This window comes from Danio rerio, chromosome 17 (assembly GCF_049306965.1).
Source record: "Danio rerio strain Tuebingen ecotype United States chromosome 17, GRCz12tu, whole genome shotgun sequence".
NCBI lineage: Eukaryota > Metazoa > Chordata > Actinopteri > Cypriniformes > Danionidae > Danio > Danio rerio.
In genome coordinates this window covers 12,005,993-12,020,000 of record NC_133192.1, presented here as the reverse complement: position 1 = coordinate 12,020,000, position 14,008 = coordinate 12,005,993, and the positions used below count along the sequence as shown (strand labels likewise).

At 35.0% G+C, this 14,008-nt stretch overlaps 3 protein-coding genes across 7 annotated transcripts in view; 2 read left to right on the top strand and 1 right to left on the bottom strand.

The window, feature by feature from the left end:
* The window catches only part of lgals3b (lectin, galactoside binding soluble 3b), a 15,543-nt gene extending 14,007 nt beyond the window's left edge, over nt 1–1,536 (top strand). For 2 of the 4 annotated variants that reach the window (XM_073926980.1, XM_068214329.2), the window contains one exon: nt 457–1,534. In XM_073926980.1, the coding sequence (XP_073783081.1) occupies nt 457–615 (159 nt within the window). In that variant the 3' untranslated portion in view covers nt 616–1,534. Of the gene's footprint in view, nt 1–456 lie in introns of all 4 variants that reach the window. The other 2 variants (XR_012392635.1, NM_214693.3) reach the window with 2 other exon arrangements.
* A 2,207-nt stretch (nt 1,537–3,743) lies between these two features.
* LOC110438057 (uncharacterized) lies at nt 3,744–10,202 on the bottom strand. Of its 2 annotated transcripts, XM_073928205.1 has the most exons (8): nt 7,899–10,202; nt 7,117–7,179; nt 6,915–7,009; nt 6,774–6,824; nt 5,878–6,256; nt 5,606–5,782; nt 5,165–5,253; nt 3,744–4,171 (listed from the first exon to the last, which is right to left on the bottom strand). In XM_073928205.1, exons 1-8 carry the CDS (start codon nt 8,800–8,802, stop codon nt 4,160–4,162), a joined length of 1,770 nt encoding a protein of 589 aa, XP_073784306.1. In that variant the 5' UTR covers nt 8,803–10,202; the 3' UTR covers nt 3,744–4,159. The 2 variants fall into 2 exon arrangements, with proteins under 2 accessions (XP_073784306.1, XP_073784307.1); XM_073928206.1 differs by lacking the exon at nt 3,744–4,171 and having other exon boundaries at nt 5,159–5,253.
* Nucleotides 10,203–12,387: 2,185 nt separating this feature from the next.
* The window catches only part of fbxo34 (F-box protein 34), a 30,342-nt gene continuing 28,721 nt past the window's right edge, over nt 12,388–14,008 (top strand). The window contains exon 1 of the mRNA NM_001305546.1: nt 12,388–12,585. The gene's annotated coding sequence lies outside the window, so the exon portion shown is untranslated. The remainder of the gene's footprint in view (nt 12,586–14,008) is intronic.

Below are 14,008 nucleotides of genomic sequence, written 5' to 3'. Positions count from 1 at the left end.
AAGGTCAGAAATTAATAAGAGTAATAACATTTTTGGGTGACCTAACCCTTGTAAGACATTTGAGAATGTCTTATGCAGGGGTGTCCAAACTTGTTCCTGGAGGGCCGGTGTCCTGCATTGTTTAGCTCCAACTTCCTTCATCACACCTGGCTGGAAGTTCTAGTATACTTAGTAAGAGCTTAATTAGCTGGTTCAGGTGAGTTTAATTGGGGTTGGAACTAAAATATGCAGGATACTGGCCCTCCAGAACTGAGTTTGGGCACCCCTGGTCTAAAGATATCAGACAGCTGGTTGTCAGTGGAACAGCGGAAAAAGAAATCCTGAAATAGCATCACTAAAATACTGTATTGTGAGACAAAGCGGTTCTGCAAGGTTGTGCATTTGACTCCTGCCATGTTTGGTCAAAACAGCGCACTCCGCTCATTTACAACTGATTGCATTTGTTTTTAATTTCAGATGAAGATCTTAATCACTGACACTGAATATAAAGTGGCTGTGAACAAATCACACCTTCTGGAATTCAAGCATCGGGTCTTCGAGCTCAACCAGATCACAGGTCTCAGCATCTACAATGACGTGACCCTCAGCACTGTAAATGTGGAGACGCTGCAGTGAGATTATATCGCTGATCCTGTTATAGTTTGATCTTTTGACATCTATGCAACCACATTATTACCTCCAGTAATTTCTGTTTTATACCATGTGGCAATGGAGTACATCTTTCCGTTTTTTCCTGCAACACTTGTTTTGAAAGTACTTTTTCCATTCATTTTATCATAGGGTTTTCATAAAGCTATTAGAATTAAAGTGATACACTCTTAGAAGTAAAGCTACAAAAATGGTCACAGGAGCGGTACCTTTTAAAAAGGTACATGTTTGTACTCTACAGTTGGACATTAGCGCCTTTAGGGCAGTGTTTCTCAACCATCAGCTCTGCACATTTTCGATATCTCCTTAACCAAACGCACCTGATTCAGATCATCAGCTCATTAGCAGAGGCTAAAAGACCTGTAATGGTGTGACAGACAAAGGAGACATCCAAAACATGCAGTTCTGGTGGTCCTCCAGGAACGTGGCTGAGAAACACTGTTTTTGGGAACACCTTCATATTTTTTCAAGTTTAAAATATAATTTTTTCTTGTGTTTAAAGCTTTTGTCACGACCCCACTTCAGTGTCTGAAAGTCATTCAGAAATTATTATCAAATGCTGGATTAATGCACAAGAAAGTTTTTATTAAAACAGTTTTGCAAACATGTTTTATACTTTTTCAAATATATTCTTGCCCTTGCTGTACAAGTGCATGTAAAGGGTCAATAAATATGTAATGTGTGCATATATATAAATGATGAAAAAAGGACCCCCCTACAAAAATTTAGCTGATTGAATGGATTTATTTTGAATACATTAACTATAATGTATTGTTGGGCTAAACCCAAAGTTGTTTTTTGTATATCCTGTAGAGGGCGCTTCATGCATAAAAGACGTTGAACAGAGCAGCTCGGGTCAGAGTTCATTAAAGAACGTCAGAGCTCGTATTGATTTGTGTCTTTACTTCTCTGCAGTTTAAACATTTCACTTACCCGTTTGGGTCTCCTCAGCCTGAGGCGGGTAACATGCACATACATTGTATACCCATAGTGTTTACATGGTCATAATACATCAGGTTTATAGTTTGGGCTTGCTTTTGCAGCTGGACATTACTTTACAATGCCCTTGATGGGTGAACATTAGCCAGTGGGGGAGTGTCCTTTGTCTTTACAGGTGTGAATTATTCATGACCATTGTCACTCCCACGCATACAGCTGAGCTGACCCAAAATAGACTTTACAAAATGTAAACCATTGTAATGTTTTAGTTGAATGAGAGAACAAAATAATTTTCATATATATATATATATATATATATATATATATATATATATATATATATATATATATATATATATATATATATATATATATATATATAAAACGCAAGCATGTACATCCATATTTCTCACATATTACTGTGCCACAGTCTGTGCTGAATACAAAAAAATAAAACACATGTTGGCTAACACGTAGCTAAAATAAGCAAAAATGTCAGGGCATGTCAAAACATCTTAGGGGCCCCAAAATCACTTAAGACCCTAGAGCAGAGATGTCCAAACTCGGTCCTGGAGGGCCAGTGTGCTGCTGAGTTTAGCTTTAACTTGCTTCAACACACCTGCAAGGAAGTTTCTAGTATGTCTAGTAAGGTGTGTTTGATTAGGGTTAGGGTTACAAATTAAATCACAGCATGTTCATTTAAAAGTGATCATAGCTGTATTTTTCATCTTCATCATCACCTTTAAGAGGGAAGATCACTGTTGGCAGTGTTTTGTATGACTGATTTCTGCCAGTGACATCCTACATGCACTTCTGGCATTTTGCTGTCTGTAGAACACTTAAGACTAACATATATTTAGGGAAAGCTTGTTTCTGAGCCTATTGTATATTTTGGAACATTCAATTTGGGTATTTGTTCCAAATCTTAAGGTAAAATAATAGAAGATAATGAACAAAAAATGTTCACTCAAAAAATTAATTAGCTCTTAAATCTATTGCATTTCTAACATCTATGGGTCATAATTTTTGCTGCTTGAAAGTTTTTCTGTTGAATCAATTGAATCAACTTTTCTAGTCATCTCAACTTAAACTGACTAAAATTGTTACAAAGTTAAACTTTGTTGAACTCAAAATATTTAGTTGAAACCTGACTAACTTGATAAAATGAGTTTAAAAATGTATTTGTAACATGATTAACTAAATAAAAAAAAGTATTCTTCTTTTTGTCAAGTTTTTAAGGTGTATTATTTTAGCAAACATCATTTGGTTGTCTGAAGTGATGACAGTCAAACATTAAGTCTATAAGTGTTTGTGTGTCCTACATACACTCACCGGCCACTTTATTAGGTACACCTGTCCAACTGCTCGTTAACACGAATTTCTGATCACCCAATCACATGGCAGCAACTCAATGCATTTAGGCATGCAGACATGGTCCAGACGGACTGCTGCAGTTCAAACCGAGCATCAGAATGGGGAAGAAAGTTGATTTAATTGACTTTAAATGTGACATTGTTGTTGGTGCCAGACGGGCTGGTCTGATTATTTCAGAAACCGCTGATCTACTGGGATCTTTATGCACAACCATCTCTAGGGTTTACAGGGAATGGTCCGAAAAAGAGAAAATATCCAGTGAGTGGCAGTTCTGTGGGTGCAAATGCCTTGACAATGAGTTCACCGTACCCAAATGGCCTCCACAGTCACCAGACTCAGTCCAAAAGAGCACCTTTGTAATGTGGCGGACTGAAAGAGTCGCATCATGGATGTGCAGCCGTCATATCGGCAGCGACTGTGTGATGCTAATATGTCAATATGGAGCAAAATCTCTGAGGAATATTTCCAATATCTTGTTGAATCTATGAAGGATTAAGGCAGGTCTGAATGCAAAAGGGGGTCCAACTCTAGCACGGTGTATTTAATAAAGTGGCCAGTGAGTGTATTTTTAGGGCAAAATACAGGTTTTTGAGTCAAAATATACAGCTACAGACATAAAGGAAGTTTAGAAGTTCATGTTGGGGAAAAAACTGTATGGATACAAGTAGAGCTTGCTTGTTTTTATACATTATTTAAAATATTTAGCTAAAAAGTTAAATCTAAAATATTTGAATTGTTCATTAATAATGTATTATTAGTATTACATTTTTTTTTTTTTTTTTGATAGGTGAAATAAATATTTTTTCCATCTGGGTAATTTGAAAAAATCCTTAATCTTTAGCGCTTTGAGTCTAAAATTTCATTCAAAAAGGTCTTAAAATGTCTTAAAAAGTCTTTTAAAAGGTGAAACCTGTAAGAAAAAAAGTATGAAGTCCGTGTACAATCAGTAACTGGTCACATAATAAATAAAAACAAGGAAATGATGTTGATTTTATAATGTTTAATAATTCACCAGTATAAAAGACACACACATGACATATATAGTGCATTTGCATATGTGTATAATAATAATATAAAAACAATACATTCATTTGCCCTGCATTATTAAAGAAGTTGACAAGGCAACAATACAATACAAAGAGCAATTCAATTCAGCAGTCCTCAGGTGTGCTAGGGTCGCTGAGTTGTTTCTCCTGTCTTACTCCATGACCTGAAACATAAATCAGTGTTATTTGTCTGAATGCATTACATTTTGGACACAGTTTAAAGGATTAGTACACCAACAAATGAAAACCCCGCTCTTAATCACTCATTGCAATCCCCTGAGACTTTTGCTCATCTTCTGTATTTTTTTTTTTGTAGGCTTACAAATACCTTTATATGATTAGAGTTAAAGTCACATCCATTGTTTAAAAAAGTTCTTTTTTTTTGATCTAAGACAGAGGTGCTCAACCATGTTCCTGAAGATCTACCTTCCTCCAGAGTTCAGCTCCAACTCTGATCAAGCACACCTGAAGCAATTAATTAGGACCTGAACAGCACTTGATCATTACAGGCAGGTGTGTTTGATATGAGTTGCAACTGAAATCTGCAGGAAGGTAGATCTCCAGGAACGGGGTTGAGCTCTCCTGATATCTTAATCTTAAGATGAAAGTCTCAGTGGGTTGGAACGACATGAGGGTGAGTAATTAATGACAGAATTTTCTTTTTTGGGGGGGTAAGGTAATGCTATAAGACTTAAGATCAGCGGTGTCCAAACTTTTTTCATGAAGGGCCAAAAACCAGTCTTGATTGAGCTTGTTGGACCAAAGTATACCAAACTCATTACATTAAAGTTGCTATTGGTGATTTCCTAAGTCATTCAACATTTAAACAAAACTAGAGAGCATTGATTTATACTAACTAATGGAGTATGTATTCGTACATTAAAAACATTACTTTTTAAATTACTAAACATTGCCTTGATGTGCATCGCCGATGTCTTCCTCTATTTATTGAGTGACTATTTATATTTAATATAACATTTAATCGAATCATTTACTTTCAATTTGCGTTTTTGTTGTTATTCACACTCTCTTCTCAGATGGGATGTTGGGCGAAATCAAAGGGCAAATCAAGTTACCAAGGGGCCAACTTTGGCCTGCAGACTCTAGTTTGGACACCTCTGCTTAAGATGATCAACAAAAGTGAAAAGGCTTCATACCTTAAACCAGTTATGGAGATGCATCTGCTGCAGATCGAGTCTCTCATCTGGGTCTGGCTGCAGACAACCGCAGATCATCCGGCAGCATTCTGTGCAGAAAGAAGAATGGGATGTTTAAGGTTAATAGTTTATAGACCGTATTCTACAATGCCGAAGTGCCTAAGTATTTCCGATTTAGTTGCCTACGGGAGAAATGACTAGGAATCATTAACAGTCAAACTGCTCGCTCTACATACAAGCGTGTTCATGACTGTACATAAAAAGTAGAATGATATAATAAGACGATGTCGGTGTGCAACATTAACCAGCATAGCAAGCAGTTTATAACGTCTTAAAATCAGATTACATTACATTATCAGATCGATTACAATGGTTGCACACGCTCGTCCGTCAAAAATAGTTATAAGACCTGCTCTCTTTACACTTTGATGAAGCTCTCACCTTTTGACAGATCAGGGCTAGTCCAACGATAGTTCCTGATCAAGGAGTGGTCGGAGATACTAGGTAAAGCCCCACACATCATTGCAAACAGGACGATCCCTAGAGACCAAACAGTCGCCGGCTGTGCATGGTACCTGCCACACATTTCATACTCCGGAGGGAAATATTCTCTTGTGCCTAGAAAAAAAAAAAAGATATCATCCAATGGTTTATATATTTAAACAGAATCTTTAGTGTGTGGTTTTTCTGACAACAAAGTTCATAACACTTACCACAGAAGACTTTGTAGCCGGATCTCTTTACGGTCGAACCACAGCCGAAGTCTATTAGCTTTACCTCCAAAGTGTCTGGATTCACCAGGAGGTTTTCAAGTTTTATGTCCCGATGGAAGACACCGCGATCAAAGCAAACCCTCGCAGCATGAATGGCCTGCCACATTATATGGCGTCCCATCTTCTCATCAAGAGGTTTGTTGTTGTGGTTTAAGAAGCGAAGCAAGTCCATACAAGGTGTGGGTCGCTCCATGATTATAATGTAGTGGTCATCGTTGTCCACCCAGTCTATGAGTTTGATTATCTCGGGGACGTAGGGACCATTGTTGGCCATGATTGCCAGGGCAATTTCTGTCGGGAGGGGTTTGACATAACCAGGCTAAAGAGAGAAATGATGACAATTAGATGGTTTCCTAAAGCTCTCTTAATGAAAACTCAATAGTAATCTGACATTAGCATACATATAAGGCTCTGAAACAAACTAATCAAGTGGATTTATCTAAATACAGTTGTAAATGGAGTCTTTAGCTGATCTACTGTTTTTTTTTTCTTCAGATGTTTTATGTAGTAGGCCAATAGTTTCACAAAACCATTTTGTTTTCACTTCTGTTTTAATTTCTACACGATAAAGTCTAGTTTGAATGTAAGCTGCTCGTTCTTCATGTGTGCTGTCATCTTTGTTTAGATCATGATTCAATTACAGTGGTTACCTCTAATTTATAAAAGGAAAGCACACAGCAAAACAAAAGCCTTACTTTACTTGTTTACGTACTTACTAAAAGGACATGTTTTCATTTACTATATAATGTCTTCAATCCCGTTTTTGTCCCATCCTAAGAAAATCAAATCTAGAATCAAATCAAATCATGACATTGAATTGTATCTGGACTACTCACCACTTTGATTTCCTTCATCATCGGTGACTTTACAGTATATTTCACAGCAACCTGATCAATAAAGCAAAGAATTAGCAGTTAGCATGTGGTAGAAGTTTTAAATAAAGCAATGATAAAGCAATGTTTTGTTAGTGAAAGCACCTCAAGTCCATCCCTGCGACGTGTGGCTTTGTAGACTGAGCCGAATCCACCTTTGCCCAGCTTGTCACCAATTTTGTATTGCCTTAAAATGATGTCTGATAAAAAAATAAACAACTGTAGTCAGAATGATGTACAATTTTAGATATATATATATATTTTTTTTTTTTCACGTTTGTAATACTAATAACAATTCTTATCTTACCATTTTCTGTGACGTCCTCCTCTAGCTGCTCAGCAGCAGGGACATGGTCCTCTGAAGCAGAAGCTGTAATATGAATCAAGTCACCGTTATGTAAATATAATTTATATAATACAGATTTTTTAATTAGTCTATGAATGTAAAGTCACATATAGAGACTTGTTTTAATTTCATCCCACAAGGAAATCTGTGTATATGTAAATTTGATATACTGTATGTAATGTGTGTGTAGCCACAAATAAACACATACAAATATAATTATAGCAAATATATTTGTACATATTACATATTTGCTCATTTTTTGCTACTTATTTTTGTACATATGTACGTATTTATAATGCAAATGGCTGAAAAAACATACATAAACGACCATTTTGCAATCATTTAACATATATGGCTATGATTAACTTGTATGTCATATTTGTAATTTGCATATATTTTCATATATCACATTTCTATAGACCATTTTGAGGGATGTAAACATTAACAGTGGTTCTAACATATATCCTGTTTTACATTTTTAATTTTCACAGCTTCCAAGAATACAAAAATTTCCATATATTGATAAATATTGCTGTGATGGCTGTTTTAGCGTTAAGGTATGATTGGATTTGCCTTTTGTTAAGGTTATGAAATAGTTTGACATCAAGCAGGAATTGTTCATGGGCCAATGACATTAATATATTGAAATAGTATATACAAGACAAGTTATAAATTATTACTTGATTAGATTTTTGGCTGTTAAACAATACTTGTATCATAATCACTTGTGAGTGTGATTTTACCTCTACTAGACTTCGAAGTGAAGAGATGAGTGAGTCTCTTCCAGAAGCCCTTTTTTTCCTTTCTTGCTTCAGGAACCTCATCAGGCCCAATGGGTGTTTCAATGGGCTGACAAGAAACTTTTGGCTTCAACATGGCTTCCTGGTAGTCCTTCGTGGCCTGGACGAGGTCGTATGTTCTAGTTTTGCAAAGGAAGTCTGGCCACTTCCAGAAGCCCTTTTTTTCCTTTCTCGCTGCAGCAACCTCATCAGGCCCAACGGGTGTTTCAATGAACTGACTAGAAACTTCTTGATTTAACATGGCTTCATGGTAGTCCTTCGTGGCCTGGACGAGGTCGTATGTTCTAGTTTTGCGATGGAAGACTGGCCACTTCCAGAAGCCCTTTTTTACCTTTCTCCCTTCAGTAACCTCATCAGGCCCAACGGGTGTTTCAGTGGGCTGACAAGAAACTTTCTGATTTACCTCAGCTTCATACTGGTAGTCCTTCGCAGCCTGGACAAGGTCGTATTTTCCAGTTTTGCGATGGAGGACTGGCCACTTCCAGGAGCTTCTCTTTTTCTCCTTTCTCCCTATCTTTCCAACCTCAACATGCGGCTCATTAGAAACATCAAGATGGTTCTCCGGCATGTTGGGGGTGTACTTGAGTAGTACACAGGGACTGTGATCTGACTTCATGATGACAAATGTTTTCTGATAACAAACTGTTAATAGTAAACCGATCAATCTGCAACTGGATATGCCAAAACTACAACCCACAAAAGCAAGTAGTAGAATGTCAGGCGATGATGTCATCCAGGTGCATTCTAAGAATTCTAATGTGGAATGCTTTGGGCTGTTGTTATTTTTCAAATGTTTTAATCTTTCCAAGTTTGAAATGAATGTGATAATTTGCTGTTTTGTGTTCATAGTGGTTTGTAAATGCAGCACAGGGTTGCTTACAGGCTAAAAGTGTTAAGAAACCTGCATGTAGGAGTACATCAGATGTCAATATTGTGACAATTGTATTATATTGGGCAAATAAATTGCAGCAGCCTCATACACATGCTGCTTTCTGTGTTGTTATTAATGGTAAAAGAAGAAAATGACTCACTTTTTGTGACTTGTAAGGATAAACATTATACATATACATAAATATGAATGTATACGTCCCTTATTTTATATATTCATTTTTAATGAGGTCCAAATTATCAAGGTGAACCAACAGTGTCTTTATTTTCGTACTGTTGTTTTTTTTTTTTTTGGTTATCAATTTCTAATGACATTATGAGTAATTAAATTCAGCAAAGAAGCAGTGGATAAACTTTAATTCTATGATTTACTGCACATTTTGTTATAAATCTCTAAAATATTCTTGCAAAATGTGACATTTTGTAAGGAAATATCCAAGCAAATGTGTATGGCTTTGTCTTGCTTTGACTGCTAAGTCTATTTTATAAATTCTGATGTACAGACATGAAAAAAAAAATCTCAGTTTGAGTAAAACAAGTTTTTGTTTCATTCTACACAGTTCTGATCAAATTTCTTCCCAATTTAATATAAATATGTAGCCATTTTAGCATAAATCAATTTAAAATGTAAGTAGAAGTAAGTTTTAGACGTGTTTATTTAAAGTTTAGTTTATTTAAAGCTAAGAAATCAATAGCTTTGGGCACATATAGCACATCAAATAAAAACTTTTGTTATTTTGACCAACTTAAAAATGCTCTAAATGACAATGTTTTCATTTGAAATTTGGAAGATATTGTATCAGTCCTTTATAGAATAAAACTAATAACAGCTTCCCCAAACCCATAACTAATAAACCCAGAGAAATGGAGAATCTCGAATTCCCAAATGCAGGGTTCCACATAATTTATTCATGCTATCCCAACACCAATCGACTAAGTTAATGTAACAAATTTAAGTGGATTGAACAAATTGAGTTATCTCCAAATAATCTCAAGAATTGAGTTGCTTCAGCTAATTTTACTTAAATCAGCAGCAATTTTATGTAATTTTATTTTTATAGCTGTATATTGTGACTCAAAAGTTCAAAATATTACAATTTTTTAGGAAACACAAGCACTTATATACTAAATATTTGAATGTCATCATATTAGACAACAAAATTATGTTTGCCTAAAACCCTTATGCTAAAATGAGAGCACTTTACAAAAAAATCATGACTACAATTTTTTTTATGTTACTTTAACTTATTTAAATAAGTTAATCATGTTCCAACTACTTTTTTTTCAGTTTTTCAAAGTTTAACTTAATATTTTAGTCAGTTTGATTAATATAAGTTTGAATAGAAAAGTTAAAAACAGTGTAGTTATAACCTGTAATCTGTTAGACTTGCTTCATGTTTATTTAGGTCAATGTCTGTTCATGCTCTTCTCTTTCCGTAATATCAAACAGACTATACAGATATATATATATATATATATATATATATATATATATATATATATATATATATATATATATATATATATATATATATATATATATATATATATATATATATATATATATATATATATATATATATATAAACCATTGACATCCATAGTAGACACAAACCCTACCATGGAAGTCAATGGCTGTTTTTTCTATATTCTTCAGTATATCTTCCTTTGTGTTCAACAAAAGAAAGAAACCTGTTTACACAATTCCTTTAAAAGCTTTAATGATGAGGGAAAAAAGAACTACAAATCCCATGAAGCATTGCAAATGTCAAAATAGAATTATGAACATGAGAAATATACCACAACAGTATACTAAATAACTCAAAAAAGGTTAAAGATAACCCAACAAAGCACCAAATATTTTAACTCAACTACTGGGTTAAATAAATAACTCATGTACGTTTTCATGTAGAGTTGTTTGTTATGTCTAAAAACAATATAATCCATGTTTATTGAAACAAATTGGTTTTACATATTTTGAGAGCTTAGAGAGACTGCATGAAGGCTGCAATTAACATCAATATTTTTAAAAATAAGTTAAATTCTCGCAAAAAGGTTGGTTTGACAAAAGCATATCTGTCTTTAAAATGTATCAGTTATTAAAAGCAGTACCCATACAGTGAAAATGAATGGGCTTTTTACTTCTTGAACCTGACTGTAGCATTTTATGAGAGTGTTCATTACTAACAATGTTCCTTTTTTATATAAATTGCATGCAAATAAGTGCTGTAGTTAGCTTTCGGTGGGCCTGTTAGTATCCCGGAAGGTTTGGGTTGTCATAAAGTTCTATACATTAGACACATCAGAAAATGTATGATGGTAATGTTGATGATGATTGTATTAGCGGGACATGTGATAGTGGCCAATTAAGAACAGTGTGTTATTAATGTAAAATTAGACCTGAAATAAAATACAGTGTGAATGTAGATCGCCTTAATGATCCAATGATTAAAGAAACAACAACAGATGTAAACACTGAGCGCTGGGCATGGAATTACAATCCACTGTGAGATCTGTGTTGTACACTTTTACTGCCAGCGCCTAATATAAATAAAATAACAGCATTGTAAACTGAAGTCAAGGCAGTTGTACATTTTTAATCATGGAAACAGTCTGTCAGAGACGCCCTGGCAGAAATCTAATAGAAGTGACCTCAATTATGCAGAGGTCTATTTATAGAGTGCCTGAAGCACCTGATGATTCTTCAAGGAGTTCTTCAACCCTGTTGCAACCCACACATGAATCCTCCAGCACTGTGTAACCAATGTGCACATATTTCAGAAATGCTTCTTTGTGTTGTAATTGTGTTTGTTTATGTCTGTATTGTCTATGTGTGTGTGTGTGGGTGTGTGTGTGTGTGTGTGTGTGTGCGTGCGTGTGTGTGTGTGTGTGTGTGTGTGTGTGTGTGTGTGTGTGTGTGTGTGTGTGTGTGTGTGTGTGTGTGTGTGTGTGTGTTATTTGGTTTACAAACCCAGGGGATGGGTATATACATATTTATGAAATTATAATCAAGATATAGAGAACAATAGTGAATAATGTTCTTCTGGCTTCTGTTGCAATTAAATAATTTTTTTAAATATGCTGATACTATATTATATTAGAATATTATATTATATTATATTATATTATATTATATTATATTATATTATATTATATTATATTATATTATATTATATTATATTATATTATATTATATTATCATTCATTTTCTTTTCGGCTTAGTCCCTTTATTAATCTGGGGTCGCCACAGCGGAATGAACTACCAACTTATCCAGCTTATGTTTTACTCAGCGGATGCCCTTTAAGCCGCAACCCATCACTGGGAAACATCCACACACACTCATTCACACACATAAACTACGGACAGTTTTAAGTTAATGTAATATCCGTTACAAGACTAGTGTCTCAAATATATGTCATTTTAATACGCACAGTTTGCCCATTTTAAACAGTGCTCTATTTTTTGTACTTAGTGCGCGCTCGTGTGTGTGTGTGTATGCGCGTGCTCGCGATATATGAGGCAGTGCCCGCTGCGCGCTCACCTGATCTGATCACACACACACACACACACAAAACCACACAGGCACGAAGCGTTGAGTCCTGAAGGACACACGACTTAAAAATCATGTCAAGATGAGCTGAATTTTCTCCGGTGCAGACAGAAGAACAAGACGACGAAGAGTTTCCCTCTCAAGCAACTGAATTCACCTCCTCATCCGACTTTAATTTTATTTTCGCTCAGGTCAGTTCTTAATCTTATATTAATTCATGTTTGGCTCATTACTCATACGTGTCAGTCACAAATACAAATATCTGTGGCGTTACCGCACTTTCAGTGGCTTTATTTAGCATGCGAGGTGATGAAAATGTAGCATTTATTTTGTGTTTTTTCCTGTTGACTTGGTTCGGCATATACAGAGCGGAACTAGCACTAAAACACCCCCGTAAGAGGACATACGTCCTTTAATAGACTTCTAATGACTTGATTTGGATATTTTGTTGATAATGCATGTGTGTTTAACAGCATGTGATCGATTAAGTACTCATATTTGTCTTCTCGTTTAAAGAGCAGATGTATGTGATGGCGTTTCTGTCAGTTAGCTTCAGTGCTAATGAGGATAGACGCAGTAATATCACATACATTATTGTGCGATTTTTATCTCCTTTTTTACACGATAAATGCATATAATTATTTTCAGTACAGTTTTAAAGGTTTTTAATAATTGTAAAGAGCTCATAGTTCACTTTCAGTCCCTATTAAACAACTTATAGACTGTTTTTGGTGCAGTGGCCTGTTCCTAGTTTGAGTTCTGTTTATCTTCGTTTACATTTTACATTTGTTTTTACTCATTTAACACATTTTGTCTTGTTCTTTGCAAAGTTCAAACCTCAGATATACGGATTTGTTGGTCCTATGTAAAATGTTTGTTTTCATTCTGTCATATTTGATAGTTCAAACCTCTGATATACGGATTTGTTGGTCGTAGGTAAAATGTTTGTTTTCATTCCCCATATTTGATAGTTCATACTTTCTGCTATTGGTGTAAAGCTGGTGATATATTTCCAAATTCTCTTTCTCTTTACTAATGTAAGTCCACAAACATATTTTTTGCACATTCTAAATGGGGAAATCATATTAGCTATCAAAGTAAACATTATTCACAGTCAATTAAATACTTCTAATGTTGTTTTGAAGTCATTCATACTTGTGATTTCAGACTGAATATTCAAAGTACCATGATACACAATATAAGGAGTGAGCCACAAGTTGTCACTGAACGAATGTAAGAATATAAAACCAACTTTATCTCCGTCTCAATCTTTCAGCCCCTTGGAAGTCTTTCAGAAGACATACAAATGATACTTTGCCCAAGCATACTGATTTAAACTTAGCATTAGTCCTATTATGCCAACAACAACATGCTGATTTTAAGATACGATTCTATCACTTTATTAGAAATGTTTCTAACACATCTACTTTTTGAATACAAAAACAAAGTGTTTGCGTGCATTAGTTGACCTGAGAAAACAGCATGTTTATTGGAGGTGAAGAATCAAATAACGTGTAATGTTTAACTCGATTGGACGTTTGAACTTTGCCCCTGTGTAAGGTGTTGGTTTGAACAATTCAGTTACAAAATGATTTAATCAATTTGGCCAGATAG